Raw genomic sequence first — 22,500 nt, 5'->3', positions numbered from 1 at the left:
GAAACAGCTTTCATAAATCAAGTTGCTTTTCTTTCTGTGGAATACAAATTTAACAAACCCTTAAATATTATGCAATACTAAATCAAGTATGTATGCACGTATCTATACACACACGCACATTAACAATTTAACATTATTATCATACACATAGGCAATATGTGTGTGTGTAAGTAAGAACGTGTGCATATGTATGAGACTAAATGTGTGTGAATGCGCATATAATTCATATATTTCTAACCTATTAATGTTGTATAGACATTACTAATATATAAAGGGGATTGATTAATTATAAGTGTACTGTGAAGTAAGAAGCTTGCTTCCCAACTGCATGGTTCATGGGTCAGTCCCACTGTATGGCACCTTGAGCAAGTGTCTTCTACAATAGCTTCAGGCCGACCAAAGCCTTTTGTGAGTAGATTTGGTAGACGGAAACTGTAAGAAGCCTGTCATGTGTGTGTGTGTGTTTTCCCCCACCGCTTGACAACCGATGTTGGTCTGTTTATTTTTTCATACCTACTGAGTGGTTCAGCAAAAGAGACCAATGAAACTACTGGGAATCACTTCATTTGGCTAGACGTTCTTCAAGGTAGTGCCTCAGAATGGCTGCAGTCTAAAGACTGAAACAAGTAAAAGAAAAAACAAAAAAGAAAAATACTAAAGGGGTTAATCCTGTCCTCTTCCTCATATATTATAATAGTAGTAGTAGTAGTAGGACCCACTTTACAACAAAAACTTTGACATTGGGAGCAATGTTTAAAATGATTTGAGGTTAGTTAAATGCATAAAAATGTAATTTCTTAACTTGATAAATCTATAAATTTATGTGCATTGATTCCAATTTGATTTAATTAAAATTGTAAGCTATGATTTGTTCAATTCGATTTAATTAAAATCGTAAGCCACGGTTTGTTCAATTCTCGCTCTATTTTTTGCCAATAAACATAATTTATTTCCTCCCCACCCCAGAATTTTAAAAAATCTGATCATGGATATATCCACCATGGAAACTAAATCTGATCAGCACTAATGTGGTATTGTAGCGTTAACAACACATTTATATCACAAGTGGACACCTCTTGCACAATTATCAAAATCATTATTATTGGTTTTGTTTAATGTCAATGTAGAATTAAAAAATTCATACAGGAATATACATATATATGTACAATACATACACGCACACACACACATGCATACAATACAAGCAGTATGTTTTTTATGTCACAAACTGGTGATTATAATATCTTACCCCTCTCACACACACACACATATATATATGTATGTATGTATGAATGAATGTATGTACTCATGTGTATATTATCTATATATGTATCTATTATATATATATATATATATAAAATTATAATACAGGGTATCAAGAGATACCACCACGCTGAAAAAATAGCAGTCAAATCCTGACTCTAAAACCACAATAAATGTCCGCATGGCACGAGTAGCGAAGACGAAGACCAAATAAACCAGTAAAAATAATAAGATAATTCCAAATCCTGGATTTCTGGCTTTGCATAAATAATAATGCTCTGCCTTCATCAGTGGAATATACTCAAGTACATAAATACAAATACATGTATATAAACAGTATACTTACATATACGGACGTATACATACATATATATGCACGTATGGACACGACTAGCTTAAATAGCCCGCCTAAAACCCCCGTGCGGGTTTGTGGTTTTAGAGTCAGGATTTGACTGCTATTTTTTCAGCGTGGTGGTATCTCTTGATACCCTGTATTATAATTTTAAATAATTATTACCTTTGATGGTTTTTATTCCCATGCTGACCACTTGATAAGATCAATATTTTAAATATCGATCTTATCCTTATTTATATAAATATATATATATATATATATATATATACACACACATACATATATACACACAAACATGTATGTGTGTGTGTGTGAGTGTGTGCATAAACACACACACACATTTTTATACATACACACACTTATGCTGAAATAACAACCAGATATCCAGTTTGCCAATGTGACATTGATTTTCTTTCTGTAAAAATTTTATACATTTCTTCAAACATTAAATTTGATGGAAACCTTAACTACTGAAAACCATTTTCAATTTTCAAGGGTTAAGTTAGGAATTTTTCCCTTTAAAAACCAAGCTAAGTAATGATAAAACATCAATAAAACACTGTACATTTTTGTTGAGACATTTGGCATTGTTTAACCCCAGGTCATCTCAGATCCATGCTCGCAAAGATGCACCAGCCATGACCAGTCTGTCTTTGTCTCTTCTCCCCTTTTTGTTAAGGCAATAAGATCTAATTTGAGGGAGACTTAGCTACTATTTCTAACAGGTTGAGTCTCTCGTGTTGAAACTCCCTATTGGCTCTGTGAGTCGTCTGTTAAAAGACATTATGTCAAGAAAGGTGTACATACAGAATACATTTAGGTGTATGTATCTAACAGAAGTATGACAGTGAGTTTCTTTTCCAGTAGTGGACTTTGTTGATAGTAGCAAATTGTCAGTTTATGGAAGATGATATCAGCTGTTTATTTTTGGCAGACATGGTTTTTATTCTGATAAATGATAATGTAACCAATAAATAACTTTTGGTTTACTTTTGTGTTATGAATGGAAATAATGTGATCAAAGATTGTTGCAGTCTGTAAGTGAACAGACCGAGGATGAGACATTATTTAAAGCATAAAAGATGGTCTCCTCACCTTGTTTCATAAGCTATCTATCTTTACATAAAATAGAAATGGAGAGAAATTTTGGAAAAAAATTCACCTCAAACTAGTCAACTGGATCAGTGATCGTTATTTCAAGCACATACAAGCAGCAATGAAAAGTTGCTACTAAAATACACCAGTGTATTTATGTATATACATGCATGTGTATACAGACAGACATGTAGATGCACACACACACACACACAGAAGACATCTATTTATAAATGGTGACATTTGATAGTTTGATAGATGCATTAGAAAGAGAAGTAAAGGTATAGGAAAATAAAACCTGGTTAATTCTGTGGCATAAATTTTCACAGCATCGTCACCTATCACAGTTTTTACAGAGAGCACTCTGCCCTTTGATATAATCTCGACATGGACATAAACGCATTAAAGGAAACTTGTCGCCTGCACAACTGAACAAGCGTTCATCTGTCTGTAAAATGCACTCAAATGTTTTAGGATTAAACGCCGGGTAATAAATGTCTGTTATGGATTTTTTTGTGGTGCAGTTAGCTTTGTATTTCTTCAGTGATTCTAAATTGTTGATGTCTTCAAAATATGAGGGTTCACAGATACGATCTAAAGAAGGAAATAAAAGAAGAAAATAAATCTTTCCGTAACATCACAAAAGCATATCATCTACTCTGTAATGAATCAAGCTTAACATTACCTTAATTAATGGAATATTCATAAAATCAAATATTTAAAAAACAATAATATGATTTTAGATTACAAAACAAAACAAAAAAATTTTTTTGAGTAATTTAACAAAAACAAAACAAAACAAAACAGGAAATGAGAAGAATTTCTACTTACTTCTTTGCCAACAAACATCGTTACAAGGCTTGCCAGCTTCACCAAGATATACAACGATGGCATCGGATGGAGGCCATTTTGGAGCAGTCTTTTGAAATGAGCAGAAATTTTGTCCTTCAAGATAAGCATTCAATCTTTGTAGCATTCCTTCCTCAGTGAATTCGTGTGGCATGTAGGGTTCAAACTGAAATATATCAATAACTCTTTGATATACATCAACATTATCATAATCAACACCAACGTTAACGAGGTGTACTTTGAATTGGAATTATTGTTATTGTACAATAAGAGTTGAGAGTCTGAAATAAAAGCAGAACAAATATTTTACCTTATTTAATGTCATGATTTCAGTAAGAATACTCTCCACAGCTGCTAAATCATTGATGTCCACTGAATAAACGTAAGGTCTACCAATATGATGCTCAGCATAAGGATGTTGGCTGGTAAGCTATATCAGAAAATAGGTTGTTAATGTAATTACATAGAGTCTAATTTAGAGATTTATAAAAAAAAAAAAAAAAACATTAAAAAAGAAAACAAAAAAAATTAATGCAATGTTGATCAAATAATGAAAAGGGTAGGGGACTTGTATTTGATGTAAATTTCTGTTTATTCCAATATCTTTATGAGATTTAATCAATGCTCAAGGAATGAATTGTTAATCTAACATTGAATTTGGTTTCAGAATTCCATGCTCTCATTGGACATGTAATGTTTGTAAAGATAAATGATGGAGAAGAGCTGAGAGAATAACTGGGCATAAGAGTCCAATCAGATGTAGTGTACAAGAGAGAAGTCTGAGCTGGTATCGACATGTAGGCCATATGGGGGATGATGCATGAATAAAGAAGTGACTTGTGATTCTCAGTGGAAGCAAGGAGCAGGTGGTAAAGTGAAAGTGAGGAAGACACGGGGAGAATTTGTGAAAGTTGACCCACAAGAAAGGGTTGGAGGTCACTTCTAGGTAAAGAGTTTGACAAAGAAAGTGGTATTTAATGTTACAAAATCTGTGTGTGTGTGTTGTTGTGTGTGTGTGTGTGTGTGTATATATATATATATATATATATATATATATATATAGATATAAGAATTTAAGGATTGGAGAAAACGCATGTTATAATTGCATACTTTATTCCTACATATGTTTCAAAGGATTACAACCTGTGTGATCCATAGGGATCTTTGATATTAAAATTATGCAATTATAACATGCGTTTTCTCCAATTCTTAAATATACTCGAATACCCAAAATTTCAAGGAGTTCCCGCCTAAAAAACAGGAGCTAACCACAGTTATTTTGTGTTCTTTGCTACATTGGTTTCTATTAACCCATTTATTCTATCAGAAGAATTTTTATTCATTAAGATAGAAGAAATACACATAATTATATATATATATATATATATATATATATATATATATATATATATATATATATATATATATATATATATATATATATATATATATATATATACAAGTTAAAGATAATGGTCAGAGACGCAATGGCCCAGTGGTTACGGCAGCGGACTCGTGGTCATAGGATTGCAGTTTCGATTCCCAGACCGGGCGTTGTGAGTGTTTATTGAGTGAAAACACCTAAAGCTCCACTAGGCTCCGGCAGGGGGTGGTGGTGAACCCTGCTGTACTCTTCCACCACAACTTTCTCTCACTTTTACTTCCTGTTTCTGTTGTGCCTGTAATTCAAAGGGTTAGCCTTGTCATACTGTGTCAAGCTGAATATCCCCGAGAACTACGTTAAGGGTACACATGTCTGTGGAGTGCTCAGCCACTTGCACGTTAATTTCACGAGCAGGCTGTTCCGTTGATCCGATCAACTGGAACCCTCGACGTCGTAAGCGACGGAGTGCCAACAACAACAAAAGATAATGACCATAATTGACCCTTCAATAAAATCGTCACAAAGCAATTATAAATTGTTGGTGTTGTTGTTTAACCCTAGGTCAAGCTAAACCTATGATCAAAAGTATATGAAACCATGCTTATCTTCCTGTCTTTTATAGTAGTGTAATCTGAAGGAATTTAGCTGCTATTTCTAACAGGTCATACCATCATGTAGAGATACCCTCGTTATATTCTATGTAATTATCTAAGACAACACAGGCTAACCTAGTAACTGGCCCTGACAGCCAACACTGTTCTAATGTGCTAAACATTTTAAAGAAGTTTCTTACATTTCGAGAAGTTGGCTTCCCCTTGAAAAATGGTATATTTTTACTGCTGTGAGGTGGGTTGAATTTTGGATTGAGGAACACACAACCATTAGCTATCGCTTCAAGAGGAGCAGGTCCTTCATAGGGGAAACCAAGACCAATAAATAACTGAAATGATACAAAACAGAAAAGCAATTAAAATTTTTTTGTAACTGATAAAAAAGACAAGAATAAAGAGATATTACAAAAATACTAATAACAACCATCGGTATTGGTAGTTATACTAAGAGTAGTGTAGTAATGATGTAAATAGTAAGAACAGATACTGTAGTAGGACTCTTATTAATATAAATCTGTCATTGTGTATGTAAAAAAGACTCCCTTTTGGGTGTCATGAATGATCATGGGATTACAACTAGAAAGTTATCCTTGCGGTACAAGTCCAGGCAAAGTTGTTTGTAGAAGACCAGTGGTTGTCCATGCATACCAGCCTCCTCTCTCCATGCTACCCATGTTATCCAAGGGAAAGGCAAAGGCTGATACAGCTTGGCACCGGTGACATCGCAATTCATTTCTACAGTTTAATGAGCTGGAGCAATGTGAAATAAAGTGTCTTGCTCAAGAACACAACACACAGCCCAGTCTGGGAATCGAACTCACTACATCATGATTGTGAGTCTGACACTCTAATTGCTGTGCTTTCACATTGCGTATGCATGTGGATATATTATGAAGACCTATGCCACCACCATTAACTGCTGTTATTGTCATCTTTATAACCCACATATGTTTCTTGTTGTTGGGAATAATTCAATTATCTTGGAATAGTGTTTATTCTATGTATAACAATATAACCATCTTTAAATTAGGAGACCTCATGATGACAGAAACAGCAATGACCTAGACAACTATATCTCAAGTTGAACAACAGGACTAACATCTGAACAATTAATGCAATTGTTCTGTTAGTTCATTTGCATAGAGCTTTTTGCTTAGTCACTAAAACACAAAGGTGAAAACAGCTTGGAGAAATAAATGTCACAATCAAATTACCTTAGACTCTCGGAGTAACGTATGAAGTTCTTCTCCTTTGAGCAAGCCATGGTTTTTAACATACAAAGGAATATAACGGCTTTTGTTTGTTTTGCCATTAACATAAACTGTGCCATGAATGTCCACAAATTTATTCACAACAGCCAAGTAGTTGGTTTTATCCTGCAAAGATAGAGAACAATGATAAATCTCCAACGAAATCATAAATATATTTTCATAGAATTATATCAGGGGGCAACATAGTCAAGCATTATCTCCCCTGACTTGATTTAGAGATGCACTGAGTTAATGATCGTCTTATGAACTACCTGGGATGTGTTAAATGACTGAGGAAATGAGTGTCTAATTCTAACCATACTGCCTCAGAAATATAATAAAAGCAAAGAATTTGGATTAGTATTATCCAAAACACAAATCTGAAGGCAGAACAACAAATAAATAATTAGAGCCTTGATATTTGCTACTTTATTTTATTACTTGCTCACCTAGATTTATTCCCCAACTATCTTTTAATACTTTTTTTTTTTTTTGGTAATTATCCAGCCTCACGTGTCATAATTAACTATAGGCTGTCATAATTACTGCTATCATTAATTATACACTGTCATTTTACTTTCTTTATTACACCATATTTCAAAATGAAACAAAACGTCTTTAAAAAATCTATTCACAAGAGAAATTATTATTTTCAAAACAAAAGGCAGTTTAGAAAGAATTCATTCGGAAAGTGTGATGCAATACATTTAATCTTGATCTATGACCAAACTCTATTTTTATAAATACAATTATTGTATCTTGTGAGTAAAAATACTTTAAATTTCAATTTTTTTCCCTTTATTATGATTCAGGACCATCTCCAGACTTTGGTGCCAAGGGGTGCTTCAGAATATTCTGGATGAGCATGAATCGTAATCATGCTAAAGAGGGGTTTCGAAATAAGTATATAACTGTAAATCTGAGGGAACACCATTGAATAATAAGGGGTAAGTACCGTCCAGTACACACTCTTAGCAAGGAGCATGTTACAAATTGAATGATTATGAAATAAAGAATTGAAATGACGGTCTATGTCAAAATATGATATAAGATGAAGGCACCCATGCCAACGTCGTCTCCTTCATTGGACACGAAACTCAGCTTGCAAAGACATTGGGGCAAGCGAAAGCAAAATCAGGATAGCACCTGTGCCCAGCGTCGCCTTTCTGGCACTTGTGCCCGTGACATGTATAAGGATTTTTGAGCGAGATCGTTGCCAGTGCCCCTGGACTGGCTCTTGTGTGGGTGGCACATAAAATACATCATTTCGAGCATGGCCGTTTCCAGTACCGCCTGACTGGCCTTCGTGCTGGTGGCACGTAAAAGCACCCACTACACTCTCTGAGTGGTTGGCGTTAGGAAGGGCATCCAGCTGTAGAAACTCTGCCAAATCAGATTGGAGCCTGGTGTAGCCATCTGGTTTCACCAGTCCTCAGTCAAATCATCCAACCCATGCTAGCATGGAAAGCGGACGTTAAACTATGATGATGATGATGATGATGATGATGATGATGAAGGGTAACAAGAAAAAGCAGCCAACATTTTTCTAGTCAGACTTTTATTCACAGTTCAACCCTTTAAGGTTACTCACCAACTCTTGACTCTTAGCTCCCCTCAAATATCTCCTTTTATCACTTCCATAGTTTAGCTTGTGTTTAGCCCAAGGTTAAGAGGCCTAGTCCTGACTATCCCTATGAAACAGGAATTTAGTCCTACATTGTCCAATATGTCCTTTTCTAAGACAGTGCAGTGCGATTTTAGGGTAATTTGGCTGCTATTTCTAGCAGGCCTATCAACCACAACTGTGAGTCAGTGCAGTTTTACTTCCAGCAAAATTATAGATGAACACTATTGTAGTTTATTAAACCTACCTGAAACTAATTTCTGGTTAGCCTATGGGTCACCCACGATCTCTACAACAAAATAGGACTGCTATCTTGGTCAACCACGCTGACTTAGTTTACAACACAGCTACAATTTGCACGGCATGTGTAAGGACTTTCGAGTGAGATCGTTGCCAGTGCCCCTGGACTGGCTCTTGTGCGGGTGGCACATAAAATACACCATTTTGAGTGTGGCCGTTGCCAGTACCGCCTGACTGGCCTTCGTGCCGGTGGCACGTAAAAAGCACCCACTACACTCTCTGAGTGGTTGGCGTTAGGAAGGGCATCCAGCTGTAGAAACTCTGCCAAATCAGATTGGAGCCTGGTGTAGCCATCTGGTCTCACCAGTCCTCAGTCAAATCGTCCAACCCATGCTAGCATGGAAAGCGGACGTTAAACGGTGATGATGATGATGACTAGGAAACTCATTAATCAAGATGAAAATTTATTAAAAGAAAAAAAACAAAAAGAAAAAACTGACCTTCCACATCAATTCATTTTTACCATAGACTACAGCTTGGTTCTTTTTCTTAATGCTTGGCAGTACAGGATCCTTCAAATGCTGTTCAACTACAAACCCCATAAATGAGTTGTCAGGGGTGTGAGCTACAAATATACATAATATCAATATGTGACAAAGAAGAACACAAACAACTTGGCATGTTTTAACTCGTGCAAACAAATCTCATCTTCCTCTTTCTTCGCTCTTCTTTCATCAATGCAATCCTTTCTTCTCTCAATCACACTTCTTATCTTACCATATATTCTTGCTTAACATGTTTTCCATGCTAGTATGGGTTTGACTGTTTGACAGGAGCTGGCAAGCTAGAGGACTTCACCAGGCTTTACTGTCTGTTTTGGCATCGGTTTTACGGCTGGATGCTCTTCCTAATGCTAACCACCTAACAAAGTAGAATGTGTATGCTTTTTTTACATGGCACCAGTACTGACAAGGTCTGTTTTGGCATCGGTTTTACGGTTGGATGCTCTTCCTAATGCCAACCACCTTACAGAGTAGATACTTTTTACATGGCACCAGCACCTGTGAGGTATGTTTTGGCATGGTTTTTATGGCTGGATGACCTTCCTAATGCCAACCACCTTACAACTGGGTGCTTTATATATGGTACCAGCACCAGCTAGGTCTGTTTGGCATGGTTTTTACATGAGATAAATTTACAAAATGATAAGTGGTGGTACAGGTGGCTGGGGTATCTAACAAACTGATAATTTTAAGATACGAGGACCACTTTGAGCTTTGATGATTCAGATCACTTCAGTTTTAACTCTTCAGTTTAACCCATATCTGGCCAAAATATTCTACCTGTTTTAGGTCCAAACTGGCCAGATCCAGTCTCTCACACCTACTCTACAATGTCATTGTAAAATAAACAGTCACCCCATTGAAATCTCAAAGTTACAAGATAATGCATGATTAATTCTAAACAGTGTGAAAAAAAATAGGGATTACATTTGACAGAATAATCTGAATACAAAAGGGTTAAAGGATTACTTCAAGTTGAAAAAATTAGTTTTAGGGACCAGCAAAATGTGATAAATATAAAGGATCATGATTGCAGACAACAAAGAAATGAAAAATTAACAAGATGACAACAGAGAAATGAGAAGCTAACAAAATGAGGAGGACCCAAATAAACAGAAGTACTGTTTAAGTGTTTGTTCTTATTTGTTTTAACAGTACGTGAAAGGATTTTAGAAATTTAGAGACCATTTCAGAAAGCAGTGTATATTTGATAACATTATATATTTGGTAACTTCATATATTTGACAACATCATATCTTTTATAACATTATATATTTAATAACATTATATATTTAATATTATCATCGCATATTTGATAATATCATATTGTTGACAATATTTTCTATTTTCTATTATATATTTGATAACAATATATATTTAATAACAACATATATTTGATAATATGATATATCTGATATCATATTTTTGATAATATATATTTGATAATACAGTTCTGGCAATACGATATATTCAATAACAACATATATTTAATAACAATATATATTTGATATTATCATATATTTGATAATATCAAACTTTTTGACAATATTTTATATTTGATATATATTTGATAGGAATATATGTTTAATAATATCATATATTCAATATTTTCTTATATTTGATTTGATATTTTTGATACAATTATATATTAGATAGTATCATATATTTGATAATATTATAGGTATTATATATAAATCGGAGTTTGTATACATACGAAACATTGTAAAGAACTGTTGAGGATGCAGATCTTGTCCACCCCATGTGGTCAATAACTTGTTTCTGCGAGCAAAATCTCTATGATTGTAGGCTGGTTCAGTCCCAAATGAATCCACAATACGTAGCAAACAGCTGAAAATAAATTCAGTGGATTGATGAGAAACAGAAAGAGAAAGTAGAAGGAAGAAGAAAGTGTACTGGGAAAGGAAGAAGAAAGAGTAGTGGGAAAGAAGGAAGAAGAAAGTGTAGTGGGAAAGGAAGAAGAAAGAGTAGTGGGAAAGAAGGAAGAAGAAAGTGTAGTGGGAAAGGAAGAAGAAAGAGTAGTGGGAAAGAAGGAAGAAGAAAGAGTAGTGGGAAAGAAGGAAGAAGAAAGAGTAGTGGGAAAGAAGGAAGAAGTGTAGTGGGAAAGGAAGAAGAAAGAGTAGTGGGAAAGAAGGAAGAAGAAAGAGTAGTGGGAAAGAAGGAAGAAGAAAGTGTAGTGGGAAAGAAGGAAGAAGAAAGTGTAGTGGGAAAGGAAGAAGAAGAAAGTGTAGTGGGAAAGAAGGAAGAAGAAAGAGTAGTGGGGAAGAAGGAAGAAGAAAGTGTAGTGGGAAAGGAAGAAGAAAGAGTAGTGGGAAAGAAGGAAGAAGAAAGAGTAGTGGGAAAGAAGGAAGAAGAAAGTGTAGTGGGAAAGGAAGAAGAAGAAAGAGTAGTGGGAAAGAAGGAAGAAAGAGAAATAGGAAAGAAGGAAGAAGAAAGAGTAGTGGAAAAGAAGGAAGAAGAAGAAGAAAGAGTTGTGGGAAAGAAGGAAGAAGAAAGAGAAAGAAGCAGGTATGATACGAAGAAAAAAATAAAATACAAATTAGTAAAGTACTGACCCAATGGTAGTTTACAGGCAACATACCTCATTTAGCTACTTATGATAGTAGGGATTAGTAACCCCTTCTGGGGGGTTATCAGCTCTTTAGTCCTGCTGTAGACAGCATCTTTAGTGCTAGTGACATTTCTTTTATTTGTTTGTTATTTAAGTGTGGCCTTGCTGGAGCACTGCCTTTAGTCAAACAAATTGACCCCAGGACTTATTCTTTGTAAGCCTAGTACTTATTCTATCGGTCTCTTTTGCTGAACCATTAAATTATGGGTACCTAAACACACCAACATCGGTTGTCAAGCGATGGGGTGGGGACAAACACACACAAACATATACACACACACACACACACACACACACACACACACACACACACATATATATATATATATGATGGGCTTCTTTCAGTTTCTGTCTACCAAATCCGCTCACAAGGCTTTGGCCAGCCTGAGGCTATAGTAGAAGACACTTGCCTAAAGTGCTATGCAGTGGGACTGAACCTGGGACCATATGGTTACAAAAAAAATACACACAGTCCATACTGCAATGTGGGTAAGACAGGTGAACAAAAGAAAAAATAGATGAAAAATGAGGATGATGATGATAGAGGAGGGAGGAAGAAGAAGAGGAGGGAGAGGAGGAGGAAAAGAGGAGAGGGAAAAGAGGAGAAAGAGGATGAGAAAGGGAAGAGGAGGAAGAAGGAAAGGAGGACGAGAAAGAGAAGGAAGAAGAGGTAGAAGAGGAGGAAGGAGAAAGAACAGAAAGAGGTGGAAGAGGAGAAAGAAGGAAAGAAAAAAGAGGAGGAGGAAAGAGAGTTGTAATGCAGAACTCACCTGAATTTACCATAACCCCCTTTTACATGTTTTTTGAACTGACGTAAACCAACAAGGTCAGTGTAGATCATATCAACAGGTAAGTCCTTCCGGGCTTGACATGGAGACAACACAGATGGAAGTTTGGATAAGATCCTGATAAAAAACAAACAAACAGAAAAAAAAAATCAAATGGAGAAATGAAAAACATAAAATGATAAAAAAAGTCATCTGTGTATCATACTCAATATATATGTCCAGATCACAAGAGCAAAGTTTGAAGGGAATAGTAGTGATTTCCTTTGATTCCTAGTTAGAAGCAAATAGGAAATAACACTTACTGACCAAAGACCAAAAAGAAAAATATTTTGTTACACAGTATAAGCAATACAGTTGACAAAGAAATTTGAATGCTAAAGGATTAACAACAACAACAGCCACCTCACAGGGCCCTTCCCTTTCTCTTCTTCCTTCTTTGTTTTTCTATCTAGGCATGGCTTTAACAGGTCTAGGCTAACGACCCCCTTCGATCATGAATGACCACGGGATTGCACCTAGAAACTTCCCCTCTAAGACACAAGTCCAGGCAAGTTTGTCTATGGAAGATCAGTAATCACCCATGCATACCAGCCTCCCCCTCTCCATGCTACCGATGCTATCCAAGGGAAAGGCAATGGCCGATACAGCTTAGCACCAGTGACGTCGCAACTCATTTCTACAACTGAGCAAACTGGAATGATGTAAAATAAAGTGTCTTGCTCAAGAACACAACACACAGCCCAGTCTGGGAACTGAACTCACTACCCTATGATTGTGAGCCCGACACCCTAACCACTGAACTGTGTGCTTTTGACAGGTCTCTTGTGCTCTATATTTCCAATCATCATGGAATTATCTCACCAACACCACAAGGTACCTGTTCCCAAAGCCTTTATTACCTTCAAACATCAAAATATCCATACCAGTGTTGCTGTCTCTCACGCATGTCTCAGCTGATGCCTTTAAATGCTATTCTCAATTCACCTCTAACCTACCTTTTGTATGCAAATTATTATGGTAGAGATGATGATGATGACAACGACGACATCTTCACCATTGCTGCCAATGACAACAATGATTGTAACACATGTGAGAAAAAGATTTGGATTTCTTTTTTTTTTAATTTTTTTTTTACTTTTAATACCATCTTTAGAGATAGAAACATGCACATAAATATAAAATGCTTCCATCTCTAAATATGGCATTAAAAGTTTTTTTAAAAAAAATCATTCTCTGACATGTTGCACTCATTTATAAATAAGTGTAATTTCAATAAAGAACAAAATAAGAATTTTTAACACTAACGTAAAAGCGGTGTTATTGTATGGGGCTGAGACATGGAGAACAACAGTTAAGTCAAACAAGCAAATACAATCATTCATCAACGGGTGCTTGCGTAGTATACTTAAAATCAGATGGCCCGAACACATAAGCAATATGGAGCTAGTGCAAAGAACGAATCACGTTTCGATTAGAGAGCAAATATTTAAGAAAAAATGGAAGTGGATTGGTAGCACAATTAGAAAGGACACACCAAATGTAGCGAAAAGTGCTTTACAGTGGAATCCAGATGGATATAGAAAGAGGGGTAGGCCTAAGAACTCGTGGTGCAGATCAACACAAAAGGAACTAGACAAAGAGGGACATTCATGGCAGAGTATAAGTACAGAAGCGAAGAATTATGCGACATGGAATTCAATTATAAGTGGCCTATACTCCGCGTTGTAGGGTTAAAGGCAAGAAGATATATATTTACTTATAAAAATATAGCAGGATTTTTTAAACACTGAATGGCTGTGGGGGTTCACCTGAGTAAAATAGCAATCAAAGGGGTCCCTGGGCAAAAAATGGTTGAGAACCATTGTTCCAAACAATCAAAACAAATCAAGTTAATTGACTTCAACTAGTAATTATGACTTTTTACTGTAGAGTGTGGGCCATTCTGCTTAAGAGGTAATTAAATAACAGAAAATGAATTCAACAAACCCAGTTAATTGTTCCATTTCACTTGTAATTGTAATGTTGTGTCCAAGTAAATATAAACTCGATATCAGGTCACTCCATTGAACAAGTTCTCCAAGTGGACCACCTGAAATGGGAGGTTATAAAAAAAATATGTCAAACACAAACCAAAATATCTTTAATATATTCAAAATGCATATAAGTGTATTTAAATGAAGGACTAAAGACTGAACTCTACAAAAAATTTATAAAAGAAAAAAAGAAAAGTACAAAGTAACAGGAGGTCTATATAAGGATGATGCCCTATTCTTCCTGAACAGAAGTAGTAAAGTACAAAGAGAAAGGCATAGGAAACATTTCTTTAGACTTTTTAAGAATTTAGGACTCAACATTACTATAGGAAAGGGTTATCACAGAATAAATTTTCTTGATGCTACCTTCTGTCTCCATGCTGGATTATTTGAACCAATTCATAAGCCGAATGATAATCTGTATATGTATGTATATATATATATAGGTGAGAAAGTTGGTATGTGAAAGCACGTGGTTGGATGTATAAATGATAATAAGAGTGAAAAAACTACAGAAGGCTTGTGTTACATGGTTAAAGTATATATTTAAATTATGTCAGAAAAATGTTATAAAAATGTTATAAAATCTTTTTGGTATATAAACATTGTATTTTGAGAAATAAGCGGTTTCGTGTTGTCCTTTCAAATTTCTCTACTTCATTTTTCTGACATAATTTAAATATATACTTTAACCATGTAACACAAGCCTTCTGTAGTTTTTTCACTCTTATTATCTTTTATATATATATATATATATAATCCTTTGTATCTCTGTCTGTTCCCAATGCATTCTCAAATGGCTCAACCAGATCAAATTAAATTTTACATGGTAATACATATTTATCTATATATATATATATATATACATATATACATATATATATATATATATATATATATATATATATATACATATATATATGTGTGTGTGTGTATATATAAGTATATATATGTATATGTGTATATATATATATGTAAGGAGCACTCCATCAGTTATGACGACGAGGGTCCCAGCTGGTACGATCAACGGAACAACTTACTTGTGAAATTAACGTGCAAGTGGCTGAGCACTCCACAGATACGTGTATATATTATCATTTGATTGAATGCCATGCATCCATTTCCAAATAAGTTTTATCATATATATATATATATATATATATATATATATATATATATATATATATATATATATAAGTAAAATAGTGAGAAGAAACGCTTTCAAATTTGTCACTGGGCCGATAGTAGCAAATTATGTATATATATATATATATAAAGGCAAAGAGAGGGAGAAATAGCAGTTAAAGCTGAACTCCAATGTGTTGAATGGCCGTTGTTTTTAAAATAAAAATAAAATAAAAACAAACGGACTTTTCTCCTTGGTATGAACATGATGTGGGGCGAGCCAAATAGATGAAGTCTATTTTATTAGTCATTGTGGTCAATACAAAACTAGTTTCATGATTAATGTACAAACTAAATAAATCAATTTTAAAAAAAATTGAATTATTTAGTTTGTAATCGTGAAAGCTAAGCTGACAGCCCTGTTTGTGTTTGTGCCGTAACTAGTGAAGTTTGTGGACATCTATGGATCAGAATAATTTCATACCTGTCAATCAAATGGCCACTTCAGACCTACTAATCAATACAAATTTGTATGAGGATATGTGACGGCTAAAGAGGAATGAGGCTAGTATGCTCTGCTAGATGTGTAAAGTAAGAGTACATGTTCAACAGAGTACTAGTGTATTCTTTTCTACTCTAGGCACAAGGCCCGAAATTTTTGGGGAGGGGGCCAGTTGATTAGATTGACCCCAAGGCGGCAAACTGACAGAAATGTTAGCACACCGGGTGAAATGCTTAGCGGTATTTCGTCTGCTGTTACATTCTGAGTTCAAATTCCGCCGAGGTCGACTTTGCCTTTCATCCTTTTGGGGTCGATAAATTAAGTACCAGTTACGCACTGGGGTCGATATAATCAACTTAATCCCTTTGTCTGTCCTTGTTTCTCCCCTCTATGTTTAGCTCCTTGCGGGCAATACAGAAATAAGATTGATCCCAGTACACAACTGGTACTTAATTTATTAACCCCGAAAGGATGAAAGGTAAAGTCGACCTCGGCAAAATTTGACAGACGAAATACCGCTAAGCATTTCGCCCAGCATGCTAACGTTTCTGCCAGCTCGCCACCTTAGAGTGCTAGAGAGAAGTTAGGTGTAAGAGGAATTAGATGCAGTGTGCAAGAGGAGAGACTATGCTGGTTTGGTCATGTGATGCAGATGGATGCTGACAGTTCCATGAAGAAGTGCTGATCTCTCAGAGAAGATGGAACACATGATAGAGGGAGACTCACAAAGATATGGGACAAAGTACTGAAGGACAATCTCAGGATGCTGAACCTTGCAGACTAGATGAGAAAGAACTGAGATACCTGATGCCATGCTGTACTCAAGAAGATCCATAGTCCATGGCAGAAGTGTTAAGGCCACTACCCATGGTGAAGAGGATTGCTCTGAAGAGCCTTGTCCTGATGCCACATAAAAAGCAACATGAGGGTACTTGTGAGGTGCCATGTTAAAAGCACCCAGTACACACTGTAAAGTACTTGGCATTAGGTAGGGCATCCAGCTGTAGAAACCAAGCCAAATCAAACTAGAATCTGATGCAGCTCTCTTGCTTGCCAGCTCTCATCAAACTGTCCAACCCATGCCAGCATGGAAGACAGATGTTAAATGATGATGATATATTTATTATTCTTAAACAAGGATATTATTAACAGTAACTTTGAAGTTTTGGCTCGCTAAGCTATCATTCAACAGTGATCTAGCTGCTGAAACTTTGAAGTCACTGTCAGCAACATTCTTGATCAAGAATTATAAATTTGCACTTTACAAACGTATAGAGTAATTCATCAGGTTAATGTAGAATTGTTCTTGGTATAACTGAACATAAAAACAAACACTATATATATATATATATATATATATATATATATATAATATAGATTTAATCAAAAGATTAAATGTGGTACTTAAAATGTTTGTGGCACCAGAATTTGGTAGGGTAAAATCCAAAAGCAAAATCAAAAGATTTGGTGAATTAAATTTGAAGAAAAGCAACAAAAATGTATTAGGTTATAGCAGTACGTACGTTTCGTACAAGCTTCATTTATTTATGTAGTGAGAACACTACATAAGATATGCAATGAAATTATGCAGCTGAGGAGTACAATTTCATTGCACATCTTATGTGGTGTTCTCACTACATAAATAAATGAAGCTTGTACGAAATGTACGTACTGCTACAACCTAATGCATTTTTGTTGCTTTTCTTCAAATATATATATATCATCATCATCATCATCATCATCGTCGTCGTTTAACGTCTGCTAAACGACGACGATGATGATGATGATGATGATGATATATATATTTGAAGAAAACCAACAAGAATGTATTAGGTTATAGCAGTACACCAAACACATATGCATGTAGATATACATACACTCATGTATGTGTATGTACATTATTTGCCCTTGTCTAAATGCAGTGTGTGTGTGTGTGTGTGTGTGTGTGTGTGTGTGAGTGTGTGTGTGTGAAATAACGTTTGCCAGTGTATATCAAAGAGAAAACTTTAAAAATTTTTCTCATTAGCCTTGTTTGAAAGTAACACAAGTTCATTGATCTTGTATGAAAGAACAGGTTGTGATATTTTTCTATTTTGTGTTATAAACATTCCCACATCAATCTCAACATTATAGCAAAGCAATAAATCAATGATTGTCTTTTTCAAACCTGATATTAATCGTTCATCAGTTCCAATGTAAAATAAATCTATCTACAAACTAGTTCTTTATTCAGTAGCAACATAAAACTAGATCATGTCTACAGAGTGTGTGTGTGTATATACAGGTCATCATCATCATCATCATTTAATGTCTGTTTTCCATGCTGGTATGGGTTGGATGGTTTGACCAGAGCTGGTAAAACCAGGGTCTGCACCAGACTCCATTGTCTGTTCTGACATGGTTTCTACAGCTGAATGCCCTTCCTAATGCAAACCCCTCCACAGAATTACTTGATACTTTTAACATGGTACCAACACCAATGACAATTCTAATGTGGCGGATGAGCCTTCTTCAGTACAGCAATGTACCAAATATCTTGGTACTTACTCATCTCCTTTGTGAGGCTCAGTGTCTTGAGATTAGACTTGAATACTTTGTCCCATGTCTTTCTGGATCTCCAAAAGCAGAATATATGTATATGCATCTGTGTATGTGAGAGAAAATGTATGTGTGTGTGTGTGTCTGTGCATGTGTGTTTATTTAGCTAATATCTACAAATGGTGTGTATGTGTCTTTATCTCATCAACACTGACACAATGTCCTTTTCCAGTTCATCTTAACAAGTGGTGTCCATTTAAAGCAGTTAATAAACCCAGTTAATTTGTGCAAATAACCAAATATTCATAGCTTTCTTCATATCCATATAAAAGAACATCACTTGGATTTTTAGAGCAAAGTAAAACATTATAAACGTGATCCAAAACAGAATTCCTTTAAATCTTTCATCTCTTACCTTTAAACTGCATTTCTGCAAACTTCCAGCCTGTTTGTTTAGTAAGAAGACCTAAATGGATTAAAACCTGAAAATAAACAATTGAAATATGAAATTCAGATTATAAAGTTAGATTTCTTTAATTTAATCTTTTACTTGTTTCAGTCATTAGACTGTGGACATTGTGGGGCACTGCCTTCAAAAATTTTTAGATGAATGAATCGATCCCAGTACTTATTTTTTCTTTTAAGCCTAGTACTTAATCTATTGTGGAGGTGCAATGGCCCAGTGGTTAAGGCAGCGGACTCACGGTCATAGGATCGCGGTTTCGATTCCCAGACCGAGCGTTGTGAGTGTTTAATGAGCAAAAACACCTAAAGCTCCACGAGGCTCCGGCAGGGGATGGTGGTGAACCCTGCTGTACTCTTTCACAACTGTCTCTCACTCTTACTTCCTGTTTCTGTTGTGCCTGTAATTCAAAGGGTCAGCCTTGTCACACTGTTGCACGCTGAATATCCCCCGAGAACTGCGTTAAGGGTGCACGTGTCTGTGGAGTGCTCAGCCACTTGCACGTTAATTTCATGAGCAGGCTGTTCCGTCGATCAGATCAACTGGAACCCTCGACGTCGTAAGCGACGGAATGCCAATGCCAACTTAGCAGTTCAGTAAAAGAGACCAATAGATTAACTATTGGTCTCTTTTACTGAACTGCTAAGTCACTGGGGCATAAACACACCAACACCATTTAGCACAAACACACACTACAGGCTTCTTTCAGTTTCTGTCTACCAAATTCTCTTCTTTCAATTTCTGTCTACAAAATCCACTTACAAGGCTTTGATCATGAAGCTCACTCATGAAGTTCATGTGCAAGTGGCTGAGTACTCCACAGACATGTGTACCCTTAATGTAGTTCTCAGGGAGATTCAGCATTACACATAATGTGACAAGGATAGCCCTCTGAAATACAGGCACTACTCATTTTTGTCAACTGAGAAGACTCAAGCAGCGTGAAATAAAGTGTCTTGCTTAAGGACGTAATGCACCACCTGTAATCAAACTCATGACAATTACGACAATGAGCTGAATATCCTGACCACTGAGCTATGCATATGCACATACATATGTTCACATGCACATATATCTATATGTATACACACATACACATGTATGTATACACAAATATAGATGCATGTATATACAATTATAAGTGTCTATATACAAATATGGAAATATGACTGTGTGTATGCATGTATGTATGTATGGCAGTGCGGTAAGAAGCTTGCTTCCCAGTCACATGGTTCCAGGTTCAGTCCCACTACGTGGCACCTTGAGCAAGTGTCTTCTGCTATAGACTCAGGCTGACCAAAGCCTTGTGAGTGGATTTAGTATACAGAAACTGAAAGAAGCCAGCTGTATATATATATATATATATATATATATATATATATATATATATATATATTATATATATATACATACATATATATATATATATATATATACAGAGTCCACATTGCAAAGTGGTTGGTATTTGGAAGGGCATCCAGCTGTAAAAACCATGCCAAAACTGACCTCACCTGTGCTGGTGTCATGTAAAAAGTACTTGGTCCACTCTGTGGAATGGTTGGCATTAGGAAGGGCATCCAGTGATAAAAACTCAAGCCAAAACAGACACTAAAGCCTGGTGCTGTCTTCTGTCTAGCCAGTTCTTGTCAAACTGTCCAACCCATGCTAGCATGGAAAGCAGGCATTAAATAATGACAATGATGATGTATATATATATATATATATATATATATATATATATATACAGCTATAGGTGTGTAGGTGTATATACACAGATGTTTGGATGTGAATATAGAAATAGTGCTACATAAAATGCACCCGATACACTTTGTAAAGTTGTTGGCATTAGGAAAGGGTATCCAGCTGTAGAAACCAAGTCAAAACAGACTATGGCACTTGATGCACACCCTGGCCTTGCAAAGTTCCTGTCAAGGCATCCAACCCATATTAGTATGGAAAATAAATGTTAAATGTTATTGATGATAATGATGATAATGTATATACAGTTATAGGTGAGTGTTTATACAAATATAGCTATGTGTATATACAATTACAGGTATGTGCATATACAAATGTGTGTATATATATACAAAGGGATAAGGTGATGTGAAGCATAGCCAGGAAATAGGCAGGAGTTGGGGCTACTGGGTTATTGCAATAGAAATCAAAGAAAGGACACAACTCACAGCTCAAGAACTGGGGTCATAGACAGTTGCTGAGTCTGAGTGAAGGCTTATTTTTACATCCACTTTTTACAGACCAGACAAGTCTATAGTAAGACAATCTAGTCACATTTCATCTGCCAATCCTCATCATCATCATCGTTTAACATCCGTTTTCCATGCTAGCATGGGTTGGATGGTTTGACTGGGGTCTGGGAAGCCAGAAGGCTGCACCAGGCTCCAGTCTGATCTAGCAGTGTTTCTACAGCTGGATGCACCTTCCTAATGCCAATCCTAATGCTTTTTACGTGCCACCGGCACAGGGGCCAGAGGAGGCTGACAATTGCCATGATCGTGTGCATGTGTATACAGTTGCTTTATTTTATAGTGGATAATAATGTGAAAGACCAGCTGAAAGTGTAAACATTTCTTAACCAATACTTACCCGCTTTTTAGGTCTTTTATTCAAGTTTTGTTTCTTGAGAAGGGATTTGATGGCTACTATCCATTTCTGCCACATTCGCTGGATCCTCATACGTATAAAAGCATATCCCTGCCTTTCATTTGGATCAACCAACAGACTCATTAACTGTTCAATATTAGTTGTAACATTGGCCTGGGTGGAGGAAACAAAAATACCACAAATTTGGTGAGTTGAAGATATTACAATACATAAGGGAATGACATCAATGTGGAACTTCAAGTATTTCATTAACTGCTTTTAAATTTTGGCACAAGGCCAGCAAATTCGGAGGAGGGGGTAAGTTGATTATATCGATCTCTGTACTCAACTGGTACTTATTTTATTAACTTCGAAAGGATGTAAGGTAAAGTCAACCTTGGCAGAATTTGAACTGTAAATATAAAGATGGATGAAATGCCACTAAGCATTTTGCCCAGCATGCTAACGATTCTTAGGCACCCCACCTTAAGAATTTCATTAATTAGGAATGAATAAAAATAAAGTACCAGTCAAGTAATGGTGGTGATTGTACTGACTAAACCCTGATCCTCAAAACTGCAACC

The 22,500-nt window shown here is 35.8% G+C and overlaps 1 protein-coding gene across 2 annotated transcripts in view; it reads right to left on the bottom strand.

The window, feature by feature from the left end:
• Nucleotides 1–2,042: 2,042 nt before the first annotated feature.
• Nucleotides 2,043–22,500, bottom strand: part of LOC106880226 (alpha-1,6-mannosylglycoprotein 6-beta-N-acetylglucosaminyltransferase A) — a 50,130-nt gene continuing 29,672 nt past the window's right edge. For both annotated transcript variants that reach the window (XM_089342256.1, XM_089342257.1), the window contains 11 exons: nucleotides 21,920–22,090; nucleotides 19,265–19,331; nucleotides 14,638–14,740; nucleotides 12,634–12,768; nucleotides 10,949–11,082; nucleotides 9,172–9,296; nucleotides 6,772–6,933; nucleotides 5,740–5,886; nucleotides 3,873–3,992; nucleotides 3,545–3,728; nucleotides 2,043–3,307 (listed from right to left, as the gene is read on the bottom strand). In XM_089342256.1, the coding sequence (XP_089198382.1) occupies nucleotides 3,048–3,307; nucleotides 3,545–3,728; nucleotides 3,873–3,992; nucleotides 5,740–5,886; nucleotides 6,772–6,933; nucleotides 9,172–9,296; nucleotides 10,949–11,082; nucleotides 12,634–12,768; nucleotides 14,638–14,740; nucleotides 19,265–19,331; nucleotides 21,920–22,090 (1,608 nt within the window). In that variant the 3' untranslated portion in view covers nucleotides 2,043–3,047. The remainder of the gene's footprint in view (nucleotides 3,308–3,544; nucleotides 3,729–3,872; nucleotides 3,993–5,739; nucleotides 5,887–6,771; nucleotides 6,934–9,171; nucleotides 9,297–10,948; nucleotides 11,083–12,633; nucleotides 12,769–14,637; nucleotides 14,741–19,264; nucleotides 19,332–21,919; nucleotides 22,091–22,500) is intronic.

Source organism: Octopus bimaculoides, chromosome 25 (genome assembly GCF_046866305.1).
Source record: "Octopus bimaculoides isolate indiv1 chromosome 25, ASM4686630v1, whole genome shotgun sequence".
NCBI classification, from domain to species: domain Eukaryota; kingdom Metazoa; phylum Mollusca; class Cephalopoda; order Octopoda; family Octopodidae; genus Octopus; species Octopus bimaculoides.
Note: the sequence above shows the minus strand (reverse complement) of the source record. Positions and strands in the feature narration are given on the sequence as shown.